The following is an 18,001-nucleotide window of genomic DNA, read 5'->3' on the forward strand; positions in this document are numbered from 1 at the left end:
GTCAATTTGGTTAAAGTTTAGACTGAGTGTCCCTTTTTGACACTGTTATTAAAAGCTTCAGAAATATACATAAGTCCAAATTCTGTGTTAAGTGAGGAAAAGCTATGTTTTCTTGTGGCTGACCAGCTTTTGTCATTTACAATCCCATTTTGAGCATGCCAACACCATTCGGTTGTCTAATGGTGAAACTGAATGACAGTTGGGCAATGGACAACATGGGGAATATTGGCAATATATACAGTGCCTTGCGAAAGTATTCGGCCCCTTTGAACTTTGCGACCTTTTGCCACATTTCAGGCTTCAAACATAAAGATATAAAACTGTATTTTTTTTGTGAAGAATCAACAACAAGTGGGACACAATCATGAAGTGGAACGACATTTATTGGATATTTCAAACTTTTTTAACAAATCAAAAACGGAAAAATTGGGCGTGCAAAATTATTCAGATTTCCCAAGCTTTAAACATCCCAAGGAGCACTGTGCAAGCGATAATATTGAAATGGAAGGAGTATCAGACCACTGCAAATCTACCAAGACCTGGCCGTCCCTCTAAACTTTCAGCTCATACAAGGAGAAGACTGATCAGAGATGCAGCCAAGAGGCCCATGATCACTCTGGATGAACTGCAGAGATCTACAGCTGAGGTGGGAGACTCTGTCCATAGGACAACAATCAGTCGTATATTGCACAAATCTGGCCTTTATGGAAGAGTGGCAAGAAGAAAGCCATTTCTTAAAGATATCCATAAAAAGTGTCATTTAAAGTTTGCCACAAGCCACCTGGGAGACACACCAAACATGTGGAAGAAGGTGCTCTGGTCAGATGAAACCAAAATGGAACTTTTTGGCAACAATGCAAAACGTTATGTTTGGCGTAAAAGCAACACGGCTGAACACACCATCCCCACTGTCAAACATGGTGGTGGCAGCATCATGGTTTGGGCCTGCTTTTCTTCAGCAGGGACAGGGAAGATGGTTAAAATTGATGGGAAGATGGATGGAGCCAAATACAGGACCATTCTGGAAGAAAACCTGATGGAGTCTGCAAAAGACCTGAGACTGGGACGGAGATTTGTCTTCCAACAAGACAATGATCCAAAACATAAAGCAAAATCTACAATGGAATGGTTCAAAAATAAACATATCCAGGTGTTAGAATGGCCAAGTCAAAGTCCAGACCTGAATCCAATCGCGAATCTGTGGAAAGAACTGAAAACGGCTGTTCACAAATGCTCTCCATCCAACCTCACTGAGCTCGAGCTGTTTTGCAAGGAGGAATGGGAAAACATTTCAGTCTCTCGATGTGCAAAACTGATAGAGACAAACCCCAAGCGACTTACAGCTGTAATCGCAGCAAAAGGTGGCGCTACTAAGTATTAACTTAAGGGGGCTGAATAATTTTGCACGCCCAATTTTTCAGTTTTTGATTTGTTAAAAAAGTTTGAAATATCCAATAAATGTCGTTCCACTTCATGATTGTGTCCCACTTGTTGTTGATTCTTCACAAAAAAATACAGTTTTATATCTTTACGTTTGAAGCCTGAAATGTGGCAAAAGGTTGCAAAGTTCAAGGGGGCCGAATACTTTCGCAAGGCACTGTATATGTTTTGTCGTAGAAAGTGTAATTATGTAATGAGACCAAATTCAGTGATTATAGAGTCAAACACACTTTTGTCCCAAATTCTGGAGAGAGACCCAGGATTTTGAGAAATACAAAAGCTGAACAGCAACAGAGTGTGAAAAATCATGGTGCCTAGGCACATCAAAATACTTTTCCTAGTTTCCTTTCAGGAGATGGGGGTTTAAATGAGAAAGTTGTCTAAATGAGAAATATAAAGTGCATATTTACATCAAGACAAGAGATCAAACTCAGAGGGAGCCGAAAGGGTAAACAGATGGTTAGAATGACACTAGGGCCAGATCTGGCCTTACCTGATGTTAGTTATTCACACAAAACACATGGACACTCAAGCCCTGAAGTCATGATCGAAGAGTGATATGCAAACTTATGCAGAGGTGAGTACACTCCTGGACAATATATCCATATCTATGTAAAAAGCATTCAAATTCATTCAGGATTAAATAACTCAGTTTTAGAGTGTTAGTAAAAGAAGCACAACCAGCAAAAAAAAAAAATTGCTTCATGTTTGATTAAATGTTTGTTCCTATCTCTCTAAGAATGTTTTAATGCCTAGACGAAGTTCTCACAAAATACTCATCCAGTCATACAATCTAATTATATTGTGGCCTTGCTCTACTGGACGATGTCCCTGCATGTTCTTAGTGAAAACAACACAGGTTTGAAATTGTGTCACTGAAAATGAAAAGGCTTTTCCATTGTTGGCATGCAACGATTTGTCTTCAAAATGAAGAATACACACCGGGCCAAAAATGTTGTAGGATATTTTTTTTCTAACATTTTTTTTGTTGTCCACGCTTCACTTTGATATCATGCAATATAGACGTGCAAAAAAGATAACATCTATCTCCACAAAATACATTTTCAGAACTATAAAAGGCTGTATTAAGAATGTTAATATCATGTGTATCATTAACCATGCTAATCTATCTCTACGTTGATTCTTCTGGCCCCGGAGTCTAAGTACTGTAATATTCAAGGAATTCTGGATTACTAGCTAACAAGATGGCTCCCTTCCTCCACAATCCCTTATTTCATGTCATATGGTAAGTAAAGGGGGAATTAAAAGTTGAACTAAAAAAAAAAAAAATTCAGCGATTTTTACTCAACAACAAAAAAGTCACTTGTACCATTTCCTTCTATTTACAATTATAAATATGGTTCGTTTGGCACTTATCACATTTTTTTTCTTATAAAAGTATGTTTCCTTTCATGTAATGTTTTTTAAATCACGCGCATTTTCAGTTTCAGTCTTTAAAGATCTATTTTGGCACAGGTTTATTTGTTGAGTTTGTCTTTACAGTAATTATTATCTTATCAGCATGTATAGCATTTAGTACACCTCTGGGAACTACAACATCCTGCTAAACGACCAATCAGATATGTTTTAACTTTATTTTTAGTACATCACTTATTAAATAGCAGCAATTTCACAAATAAAAAAAAAATCGTAATTATGTAAATCTATTCAACATCTAGGTAAATCCTAAGCTTTTACAACGGACAGAACGAAAAGACAATATAAGGACAACATGCTACTACGTATATTGCTTCCAGTACTCATCACATTTTATCTAGATCCCCTAAATTACAAACCAGCCAAAAATGGACACCCTAAAACCCCATCAACATGGGGTAATTTTGCTGAATTAGATAAAAAGATAAGCCGTGCTTTGACAAACTTTGTTGGCACCTTCCCGTGATCTCCAACTACAGGTATTTGATATTGTTCTATTTGATATCATTCACATTGATTTGTCACAGTTGTAGTATCGCTGATATCCAGTAATTTCTGTCATTTCTTAATGATTTCAACAAGCAGTATTTCCCTTATTCTACTCGCAATCTATGTAAATGTGTTTATGAATGTACTGTATGTATCTGGGCATGTGTACCAAATGTAGCATAATGTTTTCACTCCTATCACTAACATACAGAATAAGATATGGTTTCAAACCACTGGCCAGGGGATTGACAGAATGAAGTCAGATAGTAGCTCTCTCTCTCTTAGTTGCCTGGTTGCAGGTTCTCTTTCTTACTTCCACTGCCACCTACTAATTTGTTCTCACTGCTGCTGGTAAAATGGTCACTAACTAGACTCTAATGCTCAGCTCTACAACCAAGGGAACTCTGTCCTCTCTACCCTCATAGCATTAAGAGACTCAGACAGTCATTGTTTTGGAGTAGTTGTGGTCTGGAAGGGCAAGCAGACATGCATCGCAACACCAGACACTATCACCCATGGAGAGATGTGAGAGGGGGGCTCTGGGTTGATGTGTAAGAATGGGGTGCACGGAGGTACAAGGGTTGGGGGGGTGAGGAAAGTGGATGGTATTAGATGGAAATAAAGAAGCCTCCTTACCAATCTGTCGAGATACGCGCTTCACTGTCGCTCCAATAGACAATAGAGAAAACGTTCCAATGGCGAATACTAGTGAGAGCTCACCATTGGATAGATTTCCTTTACATTACAATGTCTAAATGCCCAATTGGGGAGATAGGTTCCCAAAGATACCCACAGACCAAGTTAGATTCCCCCCCCCCTCCTTTGGCATTTTAGAAGTAATCACATTTAGGTTAGCCCGCCATTTTCAGTTAGCTAACAGAATACATCAATTTCAACTGTTTATGAAAACAGCAAATATGAAAAGGGAAGTCGGACGATTAGATTATCTTAAAAAAAAGAGCAACCCGGTCAAAATTGGGATAAAACTCCACATACCTCCCAACTGTTGTCTTTGAATAGCAAAAGCTGAACATGCACACCTACCACTCCCCCCCCCCCCCCCTCCCCAATCCCATCCTCCAAATAGAGACCGTTTCTACAACCACATTACTTTCAATGCCAAACTGAGTCAAAGCGCATCCAAAGCCTCAATCCAGGATCCCGGTCTCAGCGTAGTGTTTAGAAACATGAATACTCTTTCCTCGTCTTGCATGTCTAACTGAGAACTGATATTGTATGCAAATAGAGTTTTGTTCATGAGATATGATTACCGTAGTTGCCTGGTATTTTCATGTGTACATTTTCCCTGACATAATAATAACAACGCATATGCCTGTGACCAAGCTCCTACAGCACACAGCCCTGACCTCATGGGCAGAGAAAAAAGATACCCACACTTCACAGTGCATTAAGATGGACTTCAGTGTACTCAGATTGCAAAAAAAAAAAAACAAGGTAAAACAAACCAAAACATCTTTAGCAGCTTATAGGTTAGTGGGTAGTATCCATTGCAGGGAGTGTGTAGTGGGAGGTCCCTACAGTTTTCCAAAATCAGAATAACCCACAACCATTAGACTTGTAGTTAACGCCCAACAGACCGTACGTACCACCTTACATTCCCCCCGTTCATCGTGGACAGAAGAACACTGCTTGATAAGAGCAAGTATTAGGGAAAACTACTTCTAAATATGAACTACCTTGAAATAGATCTGTTTGCAATGAGACGGGGCCTGGCAATCTGGTTGGACCCTAGTGAGATCGTTCCAACTATCAACTTTCTCATCTTCAGTGTTTGCATTTTTCAGTAGTATGTACGTATCCTGGCGGGGCCACCACCTCTAGGTTCTAAGTCCTCTTGTTCCTAGTGTCTCGCCTGGCCTGTCTAGACAGTTAGAGTTAGAGTGCCACAGGCAGAAGAGCAGCGCTCGCTGGATATCTCAGTGGAGACGGCTATGGCCCTCCAGTCCCAACAACACTTTGGCTTTTCACAATGTTGAGGGACACAGGCTAAGCTGGAGAGAGAGGAGATAAATCTGAGCTCACACAACATTGAAACAACTTCGAGGGTTGACGTTATTAGAGAACTTCGTTCCTGCAAGAATGTGAACGCTGCTCTTGGGCCCGTTGCGCAAGTGGCATTTTTCATTGTGCAGCTATGTATGTATATAGAGACTAGTCTGCTTGATTTCACCGTAATCTGCCATGTAGATATGTTATAATCCTTTTTAGCACTGAAATGGGAGTGTTTGTGTGTGTGTGTGTGTGTGTGTGTGTTTTAATGTGAATATTTACTGTCCTGCTCTTTGCTGGATATCAAAGCTAACCCTTCCTCTTCATCACTGTAGTGGTCCCTACGGCGCAGTTTTTACTGGACTTAAATAAGACATACTGTATATTACACTACGTGACATACTATTAAATCCACTTAAATTAAACAAATCAAATCAAAAATAGTCTTTACATTCATGTCAACCTGAATTCACAGATTTAAAAAAAACAAGGAAAATACCGAACTTTATGGGTGAAATCATATGAATAAATAATGATGATGATATCTATAATAATCTTAATAATAATCATAATATCAGACTGCAAACCTTGTTGAGAAAAATGCCCCAACCTCTATATGTACTCTTGCGCTATGCTAGAATTCTGACCCAATGAGATGCACCACGCGTCTCTGCCTTCGTCCTACATACGAAACACGAGCATCCCATATATAAATACGGAGCGTGGCATAGCATGCATCTGGCTAAATCAGAACCTAAGGCGCGAGGCAATAGGGATAGGAGGGCACATCTCTCAACCTCCTTTGCCCAAAACAGGGGGGGGGTCTGTGAGAGGGGCGAGGGATGGGGGAAAGGAGGGGGATGTCATCAACTACAGGGATTTTCCTTAGATCTCAAACCAAGCACTTGTTAGGGGGAGGGGGAGGGGGGCAGGGTAAGGGACAAATTGAAACTGAAGGCAAATCTGAAGAAAAAAAATCTGTGAGCTACACAGGAATGGGGGTGGGGGTGGGGAAGGGGCTGATTCCATGGGGGTCGGCCCCCAGTACCCCCACCGCCCCCCTTTTCCAAACTGCAGCGCGGCAGCATGCCAGTTTAAAATCGCATTCACCACTGTCCGGAGAATACCCAAACAAACAAAAGAACAAAAAAACAAAACAATAAAAAATCCCGAAAGATCAAGACTTAAGTAATAAAACCGTATTTACATTTTACACCTTATTTTCATTTGTATTCCGCATTACACTTTCTCCTCTCTCCGAGCAAATTCTTTGCGTCACATCATTTTTACAATACTGAAACACGAAAAAACGTGTGAACGATTCCTTCCAACATTCTTGCTCTCCTCTCCCTTTCTCTCTCACTTTGCATTACTCCCCAAGCCCCCACTCGTTTTCCTCCATTCCATTCCCTTTTTCTAGCCCACCTTCTGTGGGTTGGTGGCGCGCACACCCTGCTCATACGTGATCCGTTGGCTGATCAGATACTGAGCTGCCTGCGTTGACGCCGGAGAGCCGGTTATGGTAACTTTACGGTTCCGGGTGCCGGGAATGAACTCTCCCTTTTTGGAGATCTGGATCCGGGCTCCAGTCAGCTCCTGGTACTCCACTAGCGTTTTCCCTCCTTTCCCCAAGATGGCTCCTACCAGGTTTTCGGGAACAGCGATCTCCACCACGTCCTTGGCCCCCTCCTGCATCTGCTTCTCAGTGGCCATCAGGGATTGTGCCATCAGCGGGGATGAGGCGCTCAGGTAGCCGTTGGTGGCCCCAGTGGCCGCGGCCAGCGAGCCCAGGGTGAAGCCTCCCAGGGAGGCGGCCTGGTGGCCTGCGCTGGTGGAGGCATCGCTGGCGTAGGATGCCAGGAGGTTTGCAGCGGCAGCCGCGGCGGGGTTAGCGCTAGCCGCTACGGCGGCCAGGACTCCTGAGGCTGCCGCGGGGTTGAGCCCCAGGCCCAGGGAGTTGGTGTTGTAGCCGTAGCTGGCTAACGTGTTGAGGGCCGAGGTGATGGTCAGGAGGTCGTTGCCTGAGAAGCTGGGACCCATGGTGGTGGGGAAGCCGCCCATACTCTGCATGGTGGCCTGACCCAGGAGGCTGGAGGCTGTGGCAGCGGCGGCAGCAGCAGCAGCGGGGTTCACCTCGGCTGAGTTGGCGTAGGGGGAGCCGGTGGGGTTAGAGTTGGCCACAGGGCCAGAGATGTTGGAGTAGCTGATGTTGAGGCAGCTGCTGCTCTGGGGGTCCTCCTGAATCTTCTGAACAATGATCTCCACGGCTTTACGGTTCTGCTCGGGTTCTCCGCTAATGGTGACCACGCGCTCCTGCAGGTTGATGCCCTCAGGTTTTTGGGAGAGCTGCACCCAGGCGCCTGACTGCTCCATGACGGCCTTGACTGTGGCTCCACCTTTACCAATGATCAGACCTGCTGTGCTGTTTGGTACTATCAGCTTGGCCTGGGGAGAGGAGCAGAGAGAGAAGACATAGAGATGGTTACTGCACTGATTTCACACTGCCTTAACATTGTATCTCTACATGACAGAAGTGTGATATCAATTGAATAGAGGAAGGGACTGGGCGAGGGAACGGAATAAAATAGATAACCAAGATAATAACTTGAAACAACCCAGAACAATAGAGAAGGGCGTAAGATAACAAACAAAGAGTGCGAATAGGGAGTATGTTAGAAATAACTGGCAGACAGAGAAAAAGAGAGTGAATCGAGCTTGAAATAAAGGGGGCTAGAAAAAGGGAATAGAAGTATAAAAATGGTTATATTCTCCAGATCTTTTTTCAATGCTGTAGCATAGGGGAGAAATAAGAGTGAGCTGTTTTTACTCCTTCGACAAACATTGCAACATTGACAGAGAGAGAGAGTAGTTTCTGGACAAAAAAAATAGGGAGAGAGAAAGAGTGTATTTTTCCCCCTTTGTTTCCGAGCTGTGAATCCATTATAAAGAGGCTCCTGGTGAAAAGCATCTACTCCCAGGGGTCAGTGTTACCATGGAAACAGCTCCAACATTCAAGGGGTACTGAAAAGGAGTTGAAGCGATGCGTAGCAACTAGACCCCCCCCCCCACCTCCACCCGAATTCACACAAGCGTGCCCACACACACATATACACCCTAAATAATTCTCGATACAACTATGTATATACACGTACTGTATACACAGTATACACACTCACATAAACACAGATATTAAAACATATGCACGCCTTCACTGTCCTTTGTCATTCAACATTAGAAAAAAGGTGCCAGCTGGGGAGAGTGAGGAGGCGGATTCTTTTTCTTTCTTAATAAGTATGTACTTGATAAGGGCCACAAACAATTTATGACGCATTAAATGTGCTGTAGTGGTATTTTGAACAAGGGTAGTTTTGCACCAAAGCCAGTCACACAATGTTACAAATGAACCTACTACGCGAGGATGATCAATGAGAGGAGTCTCACAGGGATGCTAATGGTTACCTACAATCTGTCCATGTCGTGCGATGTGGAAACAGTTACAAAACTCTTTTTTTTATTTGAATATTTGAAAATCCATCTTGAAATGGTGAAAGAAGAAAAGCAAGTGAGTGTTGGTCGGAGGACAAGGGAAAGAAAGGAAGGAACAAAGAGAGAGAGAGTGTGTGTGTGTGTACAGGGGAAGTATGGGGCTAGTAATTAGCATGGCCTCCATGTTTTTCGCACTGGGTGGCTGGATTTGATCTTTACACTTTCTCAATGTTCGCTGCAGTCCTTCTAAAGACATCAACATTTCTTTACAGAGGCGCTGCTGTGACCTTGATTCTGTAGCCTTGCTGGCCGTGGTACACTGCAGTGAATTTACATAGAAATGGGAAATTAACAGAAGGCAGGGACAGAGAGAGATCAAGACTTGACTTCAAACTATTAAATATAAAATATTATTTTTGAGTATTTGTAGTAAAGTATTTTATTCAGATATTTATTTGTGACAGTGACGGAGAATAATCATGCATTGGAATTGAGGAATTGTTTTGGTTTAGTCCCCATATGGATAAGTGCCATCTAAATTGGTCATCCAGTTTCTCACAACCCATTTTTACCACATTCCCCCTAATTTTCATACAAATGTGTGTGGTTCAATGTTGAGGCAAAAATATTTCACTCTTTTTCACAAAGCACGCATTAGAGATGGGTTTGAGGATCAAAACACCTGAGTGGGGGAGAAAGAGGTGAAGATTCTCCTCTTTTTCACAAAGCACGCATTAGAGATGGGTTTGAGGATCAAAACACCTGAGTGGGGGAGAAAGAGGTGAAGATTCTCCTCTTTTTCACAAAGCACGCATTAGAGATGGGTTTGAGGATCAAAACACCTGAGTGGGGGAGAAAGAGGTGAAGATTCTCCTCTTTTTCACAAAGCACGCATTAGAGATGGGTTTGAGGATCAAAACACCTGAGTGGGGGAGAAAGAGGTGAAGATTCTCCTCTTTTTCACAAAGCACGCATTAGAGATGGGTTTGAGGATCAAAACACCTGAGTGGGGGAGAAAGAGGTGAAGATTCTCCTCTTTTTCACAAAGCACGCATTAGAGATGGGTTTGAGGATCAAAACACCTGAGTGGGGGAGAAAGAGGTGAAGATTCTCCTCTTTTTCACAAAGCACGCATTAGAGATGGGTTTGAGGATCAAAACACCTGAGTGGGGGAGAAAGAGGTGAAGATTCTCCTCTTTTTCACAAAGCACGCATTAGAGATGGGTTTGAGGATCAAAACACCTGAGTGGGGGAGAAAGAGGTGAAGATTCTCCTCTTTTTCACAAAGCACGCATTAGAGATGGGTTTGAGGATCAAAACACCTGAGTGGGGGAGAAAGAGGTGAAGATTCTCCTCTTTTTCACAAAGCACGCATTAGAGATGGGTTTGAGGATCAAAACACCTGAGTGGGGGAGAAAGAGGTGAAGATTCTCCTCTTTTTCACAAAGCACGCATTAGAGATGGGTTTGAGGATCAAAACACCTGAGTGGGGGAGAAAGAGGTGAAGATTCTCCTCTTTTTCACAAAGCACGCATTAGAGATGGGTTTGAGGATCAAAACACCTGAGTGGGGGAGAAAGAGGTGAAGATTCTCCTCTTTTTCACAAAGCACGCATTAGAGATGGGTTTGAGGATCAAAACACCTGAGTGGGGGAGAAAGAGGTGAAGATTCTCCTCTTTTTCACAAAGCACGCATTAGAGATGGGTTTGAGGATCAAAACACCTGAGTGGGGGAGAAAGAGGTGAAGATTCTCCTCTTTTTCACAAAGCACGCATTAGAGATGGGTTTGAGGATCAAAACACCTGAGTGGGGGAGAAAGAGGTGAAGATTCTCCTCTTTTTCACAAAGCACGCATTAGAGATGGGTTTGAGGATCAAAACACCTGAGTGGGGGAGAAAGAGGTGAAGATTCTCCTCTTTTTCACAAAGCACGCATTAGAGATGGGTTTGAGGATCAAAACACCTGAGTGGGGGAGAAAGAGGTGAAGATTCTCCTCTTTTTCACAAAGCACGCATTAGAGATGGGTTTGAGGATCAAAACACCTGAGTGGGGGAGAAAGAGGTGAAGATTCTCCTCTTTTTCACAAAGCACGCATTAGAGATGGGTTTGAGGATCAAAACACCTGAGTGGGGGAGAAAGAGGTGAAGATTCTCCTCTTTTTCACAAAGCACGCATTAGAGATGGGTTTGAGGATCAAAACACCTGAGTGGGGGAGAAAGAGGTGAAGATTCTCCTCTTTTTCACAAAGCACGCATTAGAGATGGGTTTGAGGATCAAAACACCTGAGTGGGGGAGAAAGAGGTGAAGATTCTCCTCTTTTTCACAAAGCACGCATTAGAGATGGGTTTGAGGATCAAAACACCTGAGTGGGGGAGAAAGAGGTGAAGATTCTCCTCTTTTTCACAAAGCACGCATTAGAGATGGGTTTGAGGATCAAAACACCTGAGTGGGGGAGAAAGAGGTGAAGATTCTCCTCTTTTTCACAAAGCACGCATTAGAGATGGGTTTGAGGATCAAAACACCTGAGTGGGGGAGAAAGAGGTGAAGATTCTCCTCTTTTTCACAAAGCACGCATTAGAGATGGGTTTGAGGATCAAAACACCTGAGTGGGGGAGAAAGAGGTGAAGATTCTCCTCTTTTTCACAAAGCACGCATTAGAGATGGGTTTGAGGATCAAAACACCTGAGTGGGGGAGAAAGAGGTGAAGATTCTCCTCTTTTTCACAAAGCACGCATTAGAGATGGGTTTGAGGATCAAAACACCTGAGTGGGGGAGAAAGAGGTGAAGATTCTCCTCTTTTTCACAAAGCACGCATTAGAGATGGGTTTGAGGATCAAAACACCTGAGTGGGGGAGAAAGAGGTGAAGATTCTCCTCTTTTTCACAAAGCACGCATTAGAGATGGGTTTGAGGATCAAAACACCTGAGTGGGGGAGAAAGAGGTGAAGATTCTCCTCTTTTTCACAAAGCACGCATTAGAGATGGGTTTGAGGATCAAAACACCTGAGTGGGGGAGAAAGAGGTGAAGATTCTCCTCTTTTTCACAAAGCACGCATTAGAGATGGGTTTGAGGATCAAAACACCTGAGTGGGGGAGAAAGAGGTGAAGATTCTCCTCTTTTTCACAAAGCACGCATTAGAGATGGGTTTGAGGATCAAAACACCTGAGTGGGGGAGAAAGAGGTGAAGATTCTCCTCTTTTTCACAAAGCACGCATTAGAGATGGGTTTGAGGATCAAAACACCTGAGTGGGGGAGAAAGAGGTGAAGATTCTCCTCTTTTTCACAAAGCACGCATTAGAGATGGGTTTGAGGATCAAAACACCTGAGTGGGGGAGAAAGAGGTGAAGATTCTCCTCTTTTTCACAAAGCACGCATTAGAGATGGGTTTGAGGATCAAAACACCTGAGTGGGGGAGAAAGAGGTGAAGATTCTCCTCTTTTTCACAAAGCACGCATTAGAGATGGGTTTGAGGATCAAAACACCTGAGTGGGGGAGAAAGAGGTGAAGATTCTCCTCTTTTTCACAAAGCACGCATTAGAGATGGGTTTGAGGATCAAAACACCTGAGTGGGGGAGAAAGAGGTGAAGATTCTCCTCTTTTTCACAAAGCACGCATTAGAGATGGGTTTGAGGATCAAAACACCTGAGTGGGGGAGAAAGAGGTGAAGATTCTCCTCTTTTTCACAAAGCACGCATTAGAGATGGGTTTGAGGATCAAAACACCTGAGTGGGGGAGAAAGAGGTGAAGATTCTCCTCTTTTTCACAAAGCACGCATTAGAGATGGGTTTGAGGATCAAAACACCTGAGTGGGGGAGAAAGAGGTGAAGATTCTCCTCTTTTTCACAAAGCACGCATTAGAGATGGGTTTGAGGATCAAAACACCTGAGTGGGGGAGAAAGAGGTGAAGATTCTCCTCTTTTTCACAAAGCACGCATTAGAGATGGGTTTGAGGATCAAAACACCTGAGTGGGGGAGAAAGAGGTGAAGATTCTCCTCTTTTTCACAAAGCACGCATTAGAGATGGGTTTGAGGATCAAAACACCTGAGTGGGGGAGAAAGAGGTGAAGATTCTCCTCTTTTTCACAAAGCACGCATTAGAGATGGGTTTGAGGATCAAAACACCTGAGTGGGGGAGAAAGAGGTGAAGATTCTCCTAAGAATTATTTTCATCTTCTGCATTGCACATACGCACGCACGCACGCACGCCCACACCCACACCCACACACACACACACACACACACACACACACACACACACAGCTTTTGCATGATGTTGGATTGGATGTGTAATGATTCAGTTGGGACTTGCCTCCTAAAGATTAGAAGCAGCGGAATAAATAGCTGAATAGTGCGATGTATAAAACCCATTACTGCTAATGATGAGTCTCTAGGACCACATTCAGCTCTTTAATATTTAATAGATGTTCAAAATTGTAATTGTCTTTCTCTCATAAGTCCTTTACCCCACATGCACTGTTTCGAAAGCATTCCTTTTTTTGTTCCTGGTTGCCGTTGAGTTTCCCTCGCTATGTCAGGTTTGGCCATTTTAATCTAAAGTAATCGTCCTCATCCCCAAGAGTTATAGCTGACAATCAGATTTTTTTGTGTGTGTTTTTTTTTTATGAAGGGGAGAACATTTGGCCTGTGCGTCGGAGCAAGCTGATTAAAATGTAGGCTCTTTAGAGTGTGGTAAGAATAGAGCAACGTCGGTGGATACGCCAGGCTAAGTTTGCTGAATGTGTCTTAATGCAGGAAGACTGAGAATGAAGCCTCCTACCTCTTCCTTCAAAGACAGAGAGCAAGAGAGAGAGAGAGAGAGAGAGTGAGAGAGGGGGGAGGAGGGGGGGGGGGTTGTGAAGGAGGATTGGGAGAGGGTATGGGGAGAGGCGAGAGAGAAAGCGAAGATGAGAGAGACCTGCTGCTGTTTCATCAGCCGTGGCTAGTCGTTCATTAGGTACTGTGGGTTGGGGTGTGGGGCGGGAATAGGGGTGAGGAAGGAGGTTGGGGCTGCGCTCATGGGGACCAGGGATGGGGACCATAATAGCCACGGAGGGTGCTGAGCCATGGAAATATGTTTGAACCAGTTTTCGGAGATAACAAACATGAAAGCAAACAAACAAACAAACCACAGAAGTTAACAAGGCCCGTAGCCATCAAAGAGATAAAACCGCGTTGTTTGCTAGGCTGCCGCCGCCCCCGATATAGAAACCACTTATTTTTTCGGTTCCAGGTTTCCATCAAGTCCATAGCTTGACAGAATGTATTGCTGTAGCAGTACTACACACCCACTGTTCATCACCCCCCTCTCCTGGTTTCTCTCGCCATGCTCAGGGATACTGAGAGTCTCAGCTCATGTCATCTCTATGTCAAGGGCTAAGGCTAAACCTAAACCCCCCCCATAGTATTGTTTCAGCAAGGAGCCCAAAGGGTGTTATTGTCTGTGGATGCCAGAACCACACCCCACCCTCCTCTGCCCTCCCCAGCACCCCCCCCCCCCCCCCAGTTACGTACGTGTGGGGACACGGAGCAACTGTTTCCCCCTGCTCCCTCTGTCCATCCTTTAGACGGGACCTGATCCGTGAGCAGAGGGCTGTTTGTACTTTGAAGTTCTAAGCACCAGACTTTAGGTTAATCGCCTGTCTCCTGATCCCCGGGCTTAGCCGCTCCTCTCTGCCTCGTCTGCCTCTCAGTGTGTGGCTCTCTCTCCGAGGCTGGGGGGAGGGGGGGGGGACCTGCTTAAAAATAACACAGAAGCATCACGCTGCAGCCGACCGGCCGCTCCGCTCCAAAGGTTGACAAGAACGGTCCCGAGTGATGGACCTTCTTCAGCCCACCGCTCACGCACAATCCAAATCAAATGATGAAATTTTAAAAAAGAATGCGCGCCTAGAACGATCGCTGTTGCATGAACTCTGGGCCGATAGCCTGATGTAAAAAATAGTCTTTTTTTTTGTTTTTTTGTGGCCGTAAGGATTATCCCTGGTGGTCATCTCATCCCATCCCTGTGTCAGTAATGTCAATCCACTCATTCTCCCTCCATTTCACTGCCTATCACACTAAGAAAGCTGCATTTAGACACGCTGGTGATATGAAGGGAGTGTGTGACTTTCTTTCTTTCTGATGACATAGACAAACACAATAGGGTGGAACTGATATCTAAACAGAGAGATACAGTATTTGAGGGGAGGACTTAAAGTGGAACAGACAGCGTTTAAGCTACTTTGCAGATATGAAACAAACAGACAATCATAATATTAGTCAAAAATATCAAATTCCCAGTTTATGCTACAAAACCAACTTCATAAGAGGTTGAGAGAATAGATTGGATGCAGTTCAAAGCATGATTTAGTGCCTTCAGACAGTATTCAGATCCCTTGACATTTTCCACATTTTGTTACCTTACAGCGTTATTCTAAAATGGATTAAATATATAAAAAAGCAATCTCAGCAATCTACACAGAATATGCCACAATGACAAAGCGTAACCAGGTTTTTAGAAAATGTTGCAAATATATTAAGAATACAAAACAGAAATACATTATTTACATAAGTATTCAGACCCTTTGCAATGAGACTCGAAATTGAGCTCAGATGCATCTTGTTTCCATTCATCATCCTTGAGATGGAGTCCACCTGTGGTAAATTCAATTGATTGGACATTATTTGGAAAGGCACACACCTGTCTATATAAGGTCCCACAGTTGACAGCGCATGTCAGAGCAAAAACCAAGCCATGAGGTCGAAGGAATTGTCCGTAGAGCTCTGAGACAGGATTGTGTCGGGGCATAGATCTGGGGAAGGACACCAAAAAATGTCTGCATCATTGAAGGTCCCCAAGAATACACTGGCCTCCATCATTCTTAAATGGAAGAAGTTTGGAACCACGAAGACTTCCTAGAGCTGGCCGCTCAGCCAAATTGAGCAATCGGGGAAGAAGGGCCTTGGTCAGAGAGGTAATGTTATGCGGTGAGTGAGGACCCAAAAGCGGTTTAACATAAACAGAGTTTCTTTAATAACGAAACACACGTAGGCTCAGATGGACAGGCAGATTCCGACAGGACAGGACAAGGTAAAGCAAACACGACGATAGTCTGGTTCTGGCATGAGATACACAAACGAGAATCCGACAAAGACAGAAGCAGAAACAGAGAGAGATATAGAGACCTAATCAGAGGGAAAAAGGGAACAGGTGGGAAAAGGGGTGAACGAGGTAGTCAGAGAAGACAAGGAACAGCTGGGGGAAAGAGGGGAAGAAAAGGTAACCTAGTACGACCAGCAGAGGGAGACAGGGTGAAGAGAAAGGACAGAAACAAGACACAACATGACAATACATGACAGTACCCCCCCACTCACCGAGCGCCTCCTGGCGCACTCGAGGAGGAAACCTGGCGGCAACGGAGGAAATCATCGATCAGCGAACGGTCCAGCACGTCCCGAGAGGGAACCCAACTCCTCTCCTCAGGACCGTACCCCTCCCAATCCACTAGGTACTGATGACCACGGCCCCGAGGACGCATGTCCAAAATCTTACGGACCCTGTAGATAGGTGCGCCCTCGACAAGGATGGGGGGGGGGGGGGGAAGACGAGCGGGGGCGCGAAGAACGGGCTTAACACAGGAGACATGGAAGACCGGGTGGACGCGACGAAGATATCGCGGAAGAAGAAGTCGCACTGCGACAGGATTAATGATCTGAGAAATACGGAACGGACCAATGAACCGCGGGGTCAACTTGCGAGAAGCCGTCTTAAGGGGAAGGTTCTGAGTGGAGAGCCAAACTCTCTGACCGCGACAATATCTAGGACTCTTAGTTCTACGCTTATTAGCAGCTCTCACAGTCTGCGCCCTATAACGGCAAAGTGCAGACCTGACCCTCTTCCAGGTGCGCTCGCAACGTTGGACAAAAGCCTGAGCGGAGGGGACGCTGGACTCGAACTGAGATGAGAACAGCGGAGGCTGGTACCCGAGGCTACTCTGAAAAGGAGATAGCCCGGTCGCAGACGAAGGAAGCGAGTTGTGGGCGTATTCTGCCCAGGGGAGCTGTTCTGACCAAGACGCAGGGTTACGAAAAGAAAGACTGCGTAAGATGCGACCAATAGTCTGATTGGCCCGTTCTGCTTGACCGTTAGACTGGGGGTGAAAGCCGGAAGAGAGACTGACGGAAGCCCCAATCAAACGGCAAAACTCCCTCCAAAATTGAGACGTGAATTGCGGACCTCTGTCCGAAACGACGTCTGACGGAAGGCCATGAATTCTGAAAACATTCTCGATGATGATTTGTGCCGTCTCTTTAGCAGAAGGAAGCTTAGCAAGGGGAATAAAATGAGCCGCCTTAGAGAACCTATCGACAACCGTAAGAATAACAGTCTTCCCCGCTGACGAAGGCAGTCCGGTGATAAAATCTAAGGCGATGTGAGACCACGGTCGAGAGGGAATGGGAAGCGGCCTGAGACGGCCGGCAGGAGGGGAGTTACCGGACTTAGTCTGCGCGCAGACCGAACAAGCAGCCACGAAACGACGCGTGTCATGCTCCCGGGTGGGCCACCAAAAACGCTGGCGAATGGAAGCAAGCGTACCCCGAACGCCAGGGTGGCCGGCTAACTTGGCAGAGTGAGCCCACTGAAGAACGGCCAGACGAGTAGGAACGGGAACGAAAAGAAGGTTCCTAGGACAAGCGCGCGGCGACGGAGTGTGAGTGAGTGCTTGCTTTACCTGCCTCTCAATTCCCCAGACAGTCAACCCGACAACACGCCCCTCAGGGAGAATCCCCTCGGGGTCAGTGGAGGCTACTGAAGAACTGAAGAGACGAGATAAAGCATCAGGCTTGGTGTTCTTAGAGCCCGGACGATAAGAAATCACGAACTCGAAACGAGCGAAAAACAGCGCCCAACGAGCCTGACGCGCATTAAGTCGTTTGGCAGAACGGATGTACTCAAGGTTCCTATGGTCAGTCCAAACGACAAAAGGAACGGTCGCCCCCTCCAACCACTGTCGCCATTCGCCTAGGGCTAAGCGGATGGCGAGCAGCTCGCGGTTTCCCACATCATAGTTACGTTCCGACGGCGACAGGCGATGAGAAAAATACGCGCAAGGGTGGACCTTGTCATCAGAGGGGGAGCGCTGAGAAAGAATGGCTCCCA

The 18,001-nt window shown here is 45.0% G+C and overlaps 1 protein-coding gene across 2 annotated transcripts in view; it reads right to left on the reverse strand.

The window, feature by feature from the left end:
• Positions 1–2,331: 2,331 nt before the first annotated feature.
• LOC110503601 (RNA-binding protein Nova-1) overlaps positions 2,332–18,001 on the reverse strand; it is a 70,651-nt gene continuing 54,981 nt past the window's right edge. For both annotated transcript variants that reach the window (XM_036961329.2, XM_036961330.2), the window contains one exon: positions 2,332–7,821. In XM_036961329.2, the coding sequence (XP_036817224.1) occupies positions 6,793–7,821 (1,029 nt within the window). In that variant the 3' untranslated portion in view covers positions 2,332–6,792. The remainder of the gene's footprint in view (positions 7,822–18,001) is intronic.

This window comes from Oncorhynchus mykiss, chromosome 24 (assembly GCF_057628025.1).
Source record: "Oncorhynchus mykiss isolate SJ-2025 chromosome 24, ASM5762802v1, whole genome shotgun sequence".
In the NCBI taxonomy this organism is placed as follows: Eukaryota; Metazoa; Chordata; class Actinopteri; order Salmoniformes; family Salmonidae; genus Oncorhynchus; species Oncorhynchus mykiss.